Source organism: Saimiri boliviensis, chromosome 11 (assembly GCF_048565385.1).
Source record: "Saimiri boliviensis isolate mSaiBol1 chromosome 11, mSaiBol1.pri, whole genome shotgun sequence".
In the NCBI taxonomy this organism is placed as follows: domain Eukaryota; kingdom Metazoa; phylum Chordata; class Mammalia; order Primates; family Cebidae; genus Saimiri; species Saimiri boliviensis.
Window position 1 is genome coordinate 109945629 of NC_133459.1, and position 12310 is coordinate 109957938.

Consider the following 12310-nt stretch of genomic DNA (forward strand, 5'->3'; position numbering starts at 1 on the left):
TGCCCATAATAAAAATACTACTAGAACTAAAATTTGCTTAAAAAAAATTTTCTACTTCTTTAGTTTTCCAGAAGTCCTCAGAAGATGAGAGAAAACCCATATTATCCTAAGTCTGTGAGTGTACAAAAAGGCTTGGGTAGCAGCTCTCAACATAAAATTTTTAAAATTAATATTCACAAGTAAAATACAGAACATTAATATATATACTTAGACCAAATATCTCCGCAAGTTGGTATATATAATACGGTGTTTATTCTACTCTCTAAAATTACATTTTAAGAGCTGAATAGATGGACTAATACTGGAAGTTTAAAGTAGACCTGGACAAGGAAGACTAGAAATAACAGAAACTGTCTTAAGGAACAGGTCAAGAAATCTTGAGGAATGTATTACTAAATGTGGACACTACTGATTTGGGATTAAGGAGACAAAAGTATGGTAGAAAGGAAAATCTGTAATGATAACAGACCATAAAAAAGGTATTTGGAAATATTCATTATCATTTCTCACTGTGAGTGAACGTGCTAAGTCTGAGAGGTCTGTGACAGGTCCAAGTGGAGGTGTTGACAGGCACGGGAGATATAACAAGTAAGGAGTTAAGGAGAAAAGCCTGGGCTAAGGATATAAATGTGGAAACTGTCAGCATAAAGATGATACGTAAGCCATGAGACTGGACAAACTAAGAAAGGAAGTAACTCAGAAAAAGAAAACAAGCATAAGCTGAAGTCCAGGGGCTTATCAAAATTTAGAAGTTGGCTGGGCACAGTGGCTCATGCCCTTAATCCCAAAACTGTGGGAGGCCAAAGTGGGAGGATCACCTGGGCGCCAGACTTTAAGATCCGCCTGGTCAACATACTGAGAACTCATCTCTATAAAAAGTAAAAAAAAAAGTTTTGAATTAGCTAGGCATGATAGCATGTGCCTGTAGGCCTAGCTAGTCAGGAGGCTGAGACAGGAGGATCACTTGAGGCCAGGAGTTTGAGACCAGTCTGGGCAATACAGCAAGACTCTGTCTCTACCAAAAAAAGAAAAAAAAAAAAAAGTTGTCAAAAAGATGAAAACAATAAACTAGCAAAGGAGACTAGAATGTATGGCCAGTGAGGTAAGATAACAGTATTTTAGAAACCGAGGGAAGACAAGACTTCAAGAAGTAAGGGGTGATCAATTGTGCAAAATGCTGTAGACAGGTCAAGTAAAATGAGGGCTGAAATTTGAGGAATACAAATTCCAGAATGTTTTTTAAAAATCTTGAAGTAGGACTTGTTAATTAGTGTCTGAAAGTCAATTATTAAAATTGATATTCAATCTAATTACTACACATTCAAATCTAACAGTTTAGAGGGTTTTTAACCTAAATGTGTCATTACCTGGTCTTGCAGATACTCATCCACAGTACCACCATGTCTAAGATTTGCTAATAGCATTTCAGCAGCTTCAATTCCAACTTTGTCTGCATTTACACCTTAAGATAAGCACAACATAAAAAAAAAACAGAAACCTAAATTAATTACTAAGAGACAAAAAGTTTGATATATCCAGTTAGCACTGGAATACAACTTTAAGGCCTCTGACGCACTCAATGCACCTTTTAGAGTTTTTAGTTATTTAATATTCTGAGTGTTTGGGATATGCAAATGTCTTATACCTTTAAATATACTAGTGGAGGAAAATATAGGCTGCATTGGTCCTATTTAAAATGTATTAATTTATAAAGCCAGTTTACAAAGAAGTTACGACCCTATAATGCTATGCCTCAATTTCAAATTTAAAACTTGCAGGCAGGCATGGTGGCTCATGCCTGTAATCCCAGGACTTTGGGAAGCTTGAGGTGTGAGGATCACTGGAGGCCAGGAGTTCGAGGCTGGCCTGGGCAACATAGAGAGATGCCATCTACCAAACAAACAAAGAAACAAACAAACTCCCTTTCCAAATCTCAGAAAAGCATGCGTGTTACAATTAGTCTGTAGGTAATTCCATCAGAATTAAAGAGTTTGGCTGGGTGCAGTGGCTCATGCCAGTAATCCCAGTGCTTTGGGAGGCCGAAGCAGGTGGATCACTTGAGGTCAGGAGTTTGAGACCAGCCTGGCCAACATGGCAAAACCCTGTCTCTACTAAAAATGCCAAAATTAGCATGGTGGTGCATGCCTGTAATGCCGACTACTCAGCAGGTTGAGGCAAGAGAATCACTTGAACCTGGGAGGTGGAGGCTGCAGTGAGCCGAGATTGTGCTACTGCACTCTAGCCTAGGTGACAGAGTGAGACTCTGTCTCAAAATAAAAAATAAAAAAATAATTAAAAGTCAGGAAATTACATTTTATGTAAGAAAGAGCATATAACATTATCAGATCAAATATTTTAGTTTTACTTCCTCTAAGATTTGAACAGGTATTAGCTTATTTTAAATATAAGTCAGAATATTTACCCTCTTGCCCTACTTCCTGTCTCTCCATACATATCCCAAATCTTTGGTACAACACCGAATACAAACCAAGTCTGTCAGAAATAGTAGAATGCCACATTATTATTTTAAGGTATTTAAAATAAAAAATTTTTGGCTGCAAATTAAAACCTCTTATAAAAATTGAAAATGTGGTTTTGTTTTATATTTGCAAATTTACTTGAATATATAATTTGCTTGATTTAGAATTCTAACTCTATTTTTCTTTGTTTTTCTTGTTTTCTTTTCTTCCTTTTTTTAAGAGACGAGGTCTCACTATGTTGCCCAGACTGGTCTCAAACTCCTGAACTCAAGTGATCTTCCTGCTTCAACCACCCAAAGTGTTAGAATTCCAGGCAGGAGCCACCACACCCAAGAACTCTATTTTTCTTTACAGTGGTCATAATAATATTTATATTATCAATTGTTCAAGTATTTATGTGACTAAATGAAATGGTTTGAACCATGAGCTATGAATCTTGACTTCTTGTTAGCCACTGCCATTTCCTCTTCTAGAAGATGGAGATGATAATAATAACTATGCTGCAAAGTTCTTATAAAAATTAGAGATAATATTTATAAAATATCTCTTACCCAGACTAGTACATAAAAAGCTATTAATAATAACACGGGTTGAGTACCCCTTATCCAAAATGTTTGGGACTGGGAAGTTTCAGATTTTGGATTTTTAAAAATTTTTGGAGTATTTGGGCCAGGCAAATTTTGGAGAATTTGGGTTCATGCCTGTAATCCCAGCAGGTTGGGAGGCTGAGGTGGACAGATCACTCGAGATAAGGAATTTGAGACCAGCTTGGCCAACGTGGTGAAATCCCATCTCTCCTGAAAATACAAAAATTAGCCTGGCATGGTTGTGGGCAATTGTAGTTTTAGCTACTCGGGAGGCTGAGGCATAAGAATCTCTTGAACCTGCAAGACAGAGGTTGTGGTGAACCGAGGTCATACCATTGCACTCCAGCCTGGGTGACACAAGAGATTCTCTATCAAAATTAAAAGAAAAAAAAAGGAATATTTGGATATACATAATGAGATAGCCTGGGGATGGGTCCCAAGTCTACACATGAAATTCGGCTAGGCATGGCAGCTCACGCCTGTAATCCCAGCATTTTGGGAGGCAGAGGGAGGCAGATAGCTTGAGTACAGGAGTTCAGGACTAGCCTGGGCAAGATGGCAAAACTCTGTCTCTACCAAAATAGCCGGGCATGGTGGTGCACACTAATAGTTCCAGCTACTCGGGAGTCTGTGGCAAGAAGATCTCTTGAGCTCAGGAGGCAGAGCTTGCAGTGAGCCAAGATTGCACCACTGCACTCTAGCCTAAGTAAGAGTGAGAATCCCATCTCAATAAATACATAATAAACAAACATGAAATTCATTAATGTTTCATACATACTTTATACACATAGCTTGAAGGCAACCTCATACAATGTTTTAAATGATTCTGTGTATAAAACAGTTTTGTGGCATATTGGCACTTGAAAAGCTTCTGATTTGGGAACATTTCAGATTTCAGATTTTTGGATTAGGAATGCTCAACCTGTAGGAGTATTGCATACCCACTATTTACCTACCATGCTAAGTAACAGAAGCCAGATCCTTTGCTAAGGAGGCATTTAAAAAATACACATATATTAGAGAATTAGAGGATAATTAAGTGCTAACTCCATGGTTAGCACTTAATTTTCTGAACCGGAGTTCAGAAAAGTAAGAGACTAAATAGGTTCTAGAATAATCTGAAGTTTCATAAAGTATGAAGGACTTAAGTGAGTCCTTGAAAAACAGCTAAAATTGGGATGGAGGATGTAAAGGAAAAGGAAAGAACGTCTCGGTTTGTAGTACTAGAAAACAGCAGTCCTACTAAAGTCTTCTGCCATGTAGCAAAGAATTCCTCAGCACCATTTATACTCCTTTCTACACAGCGACCTTGATAGTAACAGCATGAACTAATACATTACTGCCATTACTAGCAGTCTGTAGCATCTGAACTTAATACAGAAAATATGAGGATCTTTCTTATTAGTATTATATACCCCAAAAGCAAAATCTGAATTTCTTCTGAAATACTAATGCTTCTAACTAACTGCCAATCTTCTGACATTTTGGATGTTTTTAAACAAAGGTCTCAAGGACTTCTTTTGGGACATCAGAGAGATGCCACGAGGCTGGCCCAATGGCTCATGCCTGTAATCCCAGCACCTTGGGAGGCAGATCACTTGAGGTCAGGAGTTTGAGACCAGCCTGGCAAACACTGTGAAACCCTGTCTCTACTAAGAATAGAAAAGCTAGTTGGGCGCAGTGGCATATGCTTGTAATCCCAGCTACCTGGGAGGATGAGGTGGATGATTGCTTGAACCCAGGAGGCAGAGGTTTCAGTGAGCCAAGACTGCTCCACTGCACTCCAGCCTGGGCAACCCAGCAAGATCCCATCTAAAAACAGAAACAAACAAGCAAACAAACAAAAAACAGTGAGATGCCCTGAATTACCACATACACTGAGGGAGGGAAGAAAGGTGCTTGCTTATGAGGCAATTTCTATACAAAGAAAATAGAGATTGATTAACGAGAGGCACAATTCATTTTAGCAGATTATTTTGCTCTCAGAGTAAAGAATATAACTGCAAGACAAGAGTAATGAAAGATCACACAGATATTCAACAATGGAAAGACAAAACATATTCTGTCTATAAGGCAATCACCTAAAGTTGGAAAGGATCATAGATCATGATCGTGGTCCAGTATCATTTTTCAGATAAAGAAAGCCCAGTCACTATGCATGATAATGGCAGGACATGGGTCTAAAATTTAGTTCTCCTCACTCTCCGTTTAGTGCTATCATAACACACTGCCTCAATCTAAAACAGCAAGATTTTCTCAGACAAAACAAAACCTCACCTTTTTAAAACAAAACTGAAGAATGTTGTAGCTAGAAAGATTTTAGAGATTCTCCAGGCTAATCTTCTTGCTCAACAAATAAGGAAACTAAGATCAAAATAGTTTTGGTAACTGAGACAATGATAAAGGCATTTAGTTACAACTTCCTGCCTCTACCCACCTATGGTGGTATTGACAAGCAGCCAATGTTCCTTATGGTGATAACTCTAAGACCTTAGGATTCAAGGTCCAGTAGTTTTGTTTTCTTTTGTTTTTTGAGACAGGGTATTGCTCTGTCACCCAGACTAAAGTGCAGTGGCATGATCTCGGCTCCCTGTAACCTCCACCTCCTGGGCTCAAGTGATCTTCCCGCCTCCTGCCTCAGCCTTTGGAGTAGCTGGGACTACAAGCACATGCCACCATGCTCAGGCAATTTTTGTATTTTTTGTAGAGATAGGCTTTTGCCATGTTACCCAGATTGGTCTTGAGCACTTGGGCCCAAGTGATCTGCTCACCTTGGCCTCCCAAAGAGCTGGGATTACAGGTATGAGCTACCCTACCCAGCCCCTAAATCCGGTAGTTTGCTAGTTAATTTAAATCAGAAATGAAAGGGGATCTGGATAATGGAGGTCATGACATTCTCTCTGAGAGCCTTAATATATAGACAAGCTAGACTGAGAGGACCACAAGTCACTTTTGCATTTGCTAACAACATCTCATTTGACTGATATGCACGATAAGAAACAAGGAAGGATACCAGCAGGAGTCAGTCAATCTCAGCAAGCATGTTGCTCTCTCTTCTATTCTCTCCTACCACCTTAAGTCTAAAAATAAGTACTGTGCACTCTACAAGTGTTTTATCCAAAGACAACTTCAAAGTACAAGTTGTTTCATGTGACAAAGTGAGAAAAAAAATGCTAACAAAGTATCAGAAAAAATTTTTCAGGCCTCGTAAAAAAATTCCATTTATTACTGATAATGACCATTTTACAATCAATCTCAATGCAGCACATCTAAAATTATCACCTACCTGGCAAACTAACTCTGCCCCGTATATTCTCATATTCAGTTACCTAAGTCAGACATCTAGGTCATTCTTTACACTGCCTTCCTCACTTCCAGTATTCAACTGGCCACCAAATATTGTCCATTCACCTTTGCAGATGCCCTTTTATCAGTATTCACCTCTCTATCCCAGCATTCCTTGCTTGGTGCAGGCCCTCACCATTCTGACCTGAATTGTAATAAACTCTTATCTTCCTGCCTCCAGTATGGCTTTCTTCTAATTCTCTAAACTACCTTTCAAAAAATCTTGTATCACATCCCTCCTTAAAAACTTTGTATTTCAGGATGAAATGTAAACTCCTAGATATAACCTATAGCCTTTCAGAATCTGGCCTGTCGACCTTTCTGTTGTCATCTCTCTCCATTCCCCTACCCAGACCTACCTATATACCTACCTACCTACCTACCTACCTATCTATACACTTGCAGTTGCTCACTCAAATACAGACCACTGTTTTTGGTTTTTGTTTTGAGACAGGGTCTCACTCTGTTACCCAAGCTGGAATGCAGTGGTGCAATCATAGCTCACTGCAGGCTTGAACTTCTTAGGTTCAAGCAATCCTGCTGCTTCAGCCTCCTAAGCAGCTGAGACTATAGGTGTGAGCCACCATGTGGGGCTAATTTAAAGAAAAACTTTTTTAAGAGATGGGATCTTGCCATGTTGGCCAGGCTGTTGTCAAACTCCTGGCTCAAGCAATCATCCTGCTTCAGCCTCCCAAGTAGCTTGGACTACAGCTGCATGCCCCCTCACCCAGAATACTTTTTATGTCAAATTACTTTGTCCTTCCTCCTTAGCTCTTACTTTTTTCTATCCAGCTAACTTCTTTACCCACAGAACCTGCTGAAGGACCATTAAATGGCAGAAGCCAGATTTGGGGTCAATTAGTCCCCAGAAGGATTCACTTTTCTTCTATGTTCCTATGGTACCCTGGGGATACCACTATCATAGAACTGGTCTGTTTCCTCTGCCAGAATAAGCCAGGAGGCAGGAATCATAGCTGTTGCTTCTGAATCCCTAGTACACGGTACCCAGCACATTGTGGTAACCAGTAATATAAACAAACTCACACTTCTCCCAATGCCTGCTAAGTACTCGTTACTTGTGATATGTCTGCTCCTACTCTCCATTTTATATTTGTATTCTCTTTGCTTCTAAAGACTGTTGTAGACAGTGGATGGAGTGGCTCAATATCCACACTGCACCTAATACATATTTAGTATAAACTAAATATATATTTTAGATCACTATTTCTCAAACTTCAGTATACATTAAAAGTACCTGGAGAGTTTGTTAAAATGGATTCCTGGGCCCCGCTCCCACAGATTTTAATTCAATACGTCTGAGGTAGGCCCCAAAATCTGTATTTCTAATAAACTCCCAGTTGATGCTGACAAGTTTTGCCTGTCTGCCAACCACATTTTGAATAGCACAGTTTTAGACATAATTCATTTATGTGAGTTCAACTGGAAATGGTGATTTTATTTATTCTCTTGACCAGATTTGATGACCAACTAGTTCTAGATTTCCCAATTGAGCAAACTGAAGAATTCCTAAGTTTTTTTTTTTTGTATTCTGTAGTAACAATGTGGCTAAACAGCATAGCTAGGGTAAACATTTTTATTTATTTATTTTGCAAAGATACAGTCTCACGACATTGCCCAGGGTAGTCCTGAACTCCTGGTCTCAGTGATCCTCCCACCTCAGCCTCCCAAAGTGCTGGGATTACAGGTGCATACCACCATGTTCAGCTTGGTAAGCATTTTTAAAGATGCTACAAAGTAGGAATAAAGCAATCAATGACCACAAAAACAACTAGTTCACCTAAAAGTTGCCTGGTTGGTAAAAGTAACTTTAAATACTAACAAACAGATGCATGTATGTATCTTCTCTCTCTAATATGCCAAGCCTTAAACAAATTTCCCCTTCACAAAATTATTCAAAATTTGAAGTCACCAATGAAATAACTGATCCAGAGAAGAATCATCAATAGATGTTAAAACCACTAGATAATCAGATGGCCTCAAATTATTATTTTGGATCACTAGTTTATTATAAAGGTAAAAAGAACCTTTATAGCAGACAGATCTGGAGGACATACCTCCTTATGCAGGTGATCACACTGAACCTCACAAATAAAGGAGAAACTAACATATGCCCCCTGCCATGACACAGTGGAATGTACACAGAATCACCTATGTAGCATTCTTAATAAAAATGTTTAATCTGAATATATCATGAGACATTCAGACCAATTTAAATTGTGGGAAATTCTGTGAGAAAATGGCCTAGACTCTTAAAAATGTCAATATCATGAAACGAACAAAAAAAGGTAATGGGAGTATTCTGTATTAAAAGAGTGAATAAATAGACTTGAAAAACAAATGCTATGTGCTCCCCCTCCAAAAAAAAATCCCACACTGCTCTAAATATTATTTTGGAAATAATTCATTATGTATGAAGCTACCTGGTGTGTCAGAATATAAGAAATTCTTCAGGTATAAAAATGTTATTATGATTATATAGTTATTGTTCACTGGACATACATGCTGTAGTACTCAGGGGTTAGACAAGGCACTTGCAACTTACATTGAAATGGTTCAGAAATATACACAACGAACTAAGTGTTCATAACTAGTGAATCTAGGAGAAGATTGTATGGATAACTAGTTGAACTAGTCATTCAACTTTTCCACGGCTTTGACATTTTCCAAAGTATAAAGGTAGGAGAAAGACTGAAAGTCTGAAAGTATAATTGACTCAAAAGAGAATCAATTAACTACATCCTTTTAAGCTTGTCATCCTCATTCTATAACATTCCAATCCTGACAGATTAAAGAATTTTGCAGTAGCACTGGTAACTATGGACCTCCTTCATTTATCTTACCTCGTTTACCCAGCGATGATCCAGCAAACAAACAACCAGTAGAGGTCTCAGCAATAATTCTATGGAAGAAAAAAAGTTATTACTACCTTTACTGTAAATATTCTAAATTTATGCAAATACAACACAAGAGAACAGTGACTATTAAATAGGCAGAACTAAATCTGGATAGCAAACTGCAAAAGTAAAAATTCTTCATATAGAGTGGCGTGATTAACATACTCTATCTTAATCAGACCACTAGTATCCTTTACCACTTGACCAGGAGAAGTCTTATCAGATTCTAATTCGCAGGTAAGAAATGTCTACCATGCACCCCAACAAGCTGCCATGTCATCAGCACTAAGCGGTACCATTTCACAGGCACAGAGTATTATAAAGGGTTCCAGAATTATCTTAAATTAAAAAAAGGTCATTATGCAAGACTTAGGTATTGTTCTATGGTTTTTAGATAGTTTTATAAGTAGAGCAAGAATTCACTTTAAACCTTTTAATGGAAATTCTGAATGAGAGGGTTTGAAATTTAAATATTCACAAATGGTACTTTTATATTTCAAAAACATCAGTTAAAGAATTTGTAGTAATACTTAAATCTATAACTCCTAACTGGATTAACATAATAGTCTGTTTTTAAAGAGCTCTTTGCTATATTTAATACTTCCTTGTGAACTGATTGCACATTTGAAGTATTTTATACAACTGGAAATATTCTCATAGGACTAGCTTTAAAGCCTAACTTCTGATGAGCTTAACCATTTAAGTTCACCATACAAGAGAAAGGAATCTTATAATGTAACAAAAGGCAAGCCATTCTCAGAAAAAATTCAGAATAATTATCTTAATTTATCATATTGATGTTTTAGGTAGGAATATCCTTAAAAATACAAACTGAAACTTCTTCAAACCATAAACTTAAGCAAGAAACCCTACAAATCTTTATTTTAATGAGATAATTATTTCAGGGCTTTCAACTAGTGTGTAGGGAAGAGTACTGTCTCACATTATTCCACTTCCATTGCCAAATGCTTGGTCTTTAGGTTCCTGCACAGGCTGGATGTTAACATACAAATCCCTGATCTCCTTTCTGATGCATCTAACTGCTGCCGCCGCCATATCTTTTGCTACCTATTTTGGCAAGACAGAAAAATAGAGTAAAATAATTACTGATTATTTGGAAAATTGTTTTCAAGACTTCAAAGACACATAAAATAATTGGTAATTTTCACATGCATTATTTTATAACTTAATTTTTCAAGAGAGAACACTGAATTTTTAAAAATGCTTATGCAAATTAACTTTATTTTCATTAATTAATGTATTCATTTATATATATATATATAATCTTTTATTTTAGGTTCGGAAGGTACACGTGCAGGTTTGTTACACGGGTAAATTACACGCTGCTGAGATCTGGTATATGAATGATCCCGTCACCTAGGTAGTGAACACAGTACCTGACAGTGTTTCAACCCTCACCCGGCTTCCACCTTCCTCCCATTAGCAGTCCCCAGTGTTTACTCTTCCATTCTTTATGTCCACACGTGTTCAATGTGTAGCTTCCACTTATGAGAACATGTGGTATTCGGTTTTCTGTTCCTACAATAATTTGCTTAGGACAATGACCTCCAGCTATATCCATATTGCCACGGAATATGATTTCTTTCTTTAAAAAAATGTTTTCTCAATAATATCAAAATTTAGTTGACATAATACTTACAAAGAGATACATACATTTTTATTTCTAAGAACATGTAAACAACTTACTTTAAATGGCAAAACACCAGCAACAAAAGCTCTTCCATATATCTTAGTCACATAGCCACGGTCAGTTAAATTTATAGGGTTCAATTGTTTAACTGGTGACACTCGAACAATCACTTCACCACCCCCTTTCGGGTAATATCCCCTATGAAAAGTATAACAAATGCCCACATAAACTGCATGATAAAAATAAAGCTCTATATTACAACAAAATGACATGGCAATGATATCCAAACATGTAATCCATGGAAAGGTCTAAATATTTTACGTCGGTATTTCACAAAATTTTACACATTAAAAAAACTGTCTGTACTGTACAATATGGTAGTCTTAAGATGTATGAAACTATTAAAATTAAATAAAATTTAAAAACTAGCTCTCCAGCTGCACTAGCCACATTTTAAGTGCTCAACAGTCACATGTGGCTAGTGACTACCACATTGGACAGCATAGATATGGAACATTTCCCTCAATTTGTAAAGTTCTATTCGACAGTGCTATTGAATATAATAAGCTCCTTGAGGGCTAGACTCACCTATATTGTTCCTGCTATTTTTCTGTGCTTAAAACAACATCTGGCACATCGTAAGTACTCAAATAAATATATGATAAATATTTAAGTAGCAAAACACTAAAAAAGTTTTTTTTTTTTTTTTTTGAGACGGAGTTTCGCTCTCGTTACTCAGGCTGGAGTGCAACGGCGCGATGTCAGCTCACTGCAACCTCCGCCTCCTGGGTTCAGGCAATTCTCCTGCCTCAGCCTCCTGAGTAGCTGGGATTACAGCCACGTGCCACCATGCCCAGCTAATTTTTTGTATTTTTAGTAGAGACAGGTTACACCATGTTGACCAGGATGGTCTCAATCTCCTGACCTCGTGACCCACCTGCCTCAGCCTCCCAAAGTGCTAGGATTACAGGCGTGAGCCACCACACCCGGCCAAAAGTTTTAATTCAATTAATTGGTGTCATTTATTCTACATCAGATGGTGAGAAGACAGTACTTCTCCCCTCAAAGGGCTCACCATCTGGTAGGAAGATGGCTCCATGAACTATCTACTAGAATACAACTCAGGCTATAAGAAAGGGTACAACATAGTGCAAATATGAGTTCTGATTGAGGCACAATCAGAGTTGATAAAGAATTACAAGATTCATCTTGGAAAAAAAAACATAGGATTTCTAGCTTTTGGGAGAGCAGGGGAAGAATAACATGAACAAAGACACTTAAGTCCAAAGGCACAAAGCATATTTAAGGAATAACAAGCAATCATATTGTTAG

General features: G+C 37.6%; 1 protein-coding gene across 5 annotated transcripts in view; it reads right to left on the reverse strand.

Moving 5' to 3' along the window:
* RTCA (RNA 3'-terminal phosphate cyclase) overlaps positions 1-12310 on the reverse strand; it is an 81380-nt gene that overhangs the window by 60931 nt on the left and 8139 nt on the right. For all 5 annotated transcript variants that reach the window (XM_074381356.1, XM_039460831.2, XM_003933259.3 and 2 more), the window contains 4 exons: positions 11035-11176; positions 10271-10395; positions 9274-9332; positions 1368-1462 (listed from right to left, as the gene is read on the reverse strand). In XM_074381356.1, coding sequence (XP_074237457.1) covers positions 1368-1462; positions 9274-9332; positions 10271-10395; positions 11035-11176 — 421 coding nt within the window. The remainder of the gene's footprint in view (positions 1-1367; positions 1463-9273; positions 9333-10270; positions 10396-11034; positions 11177-12310) is intronic.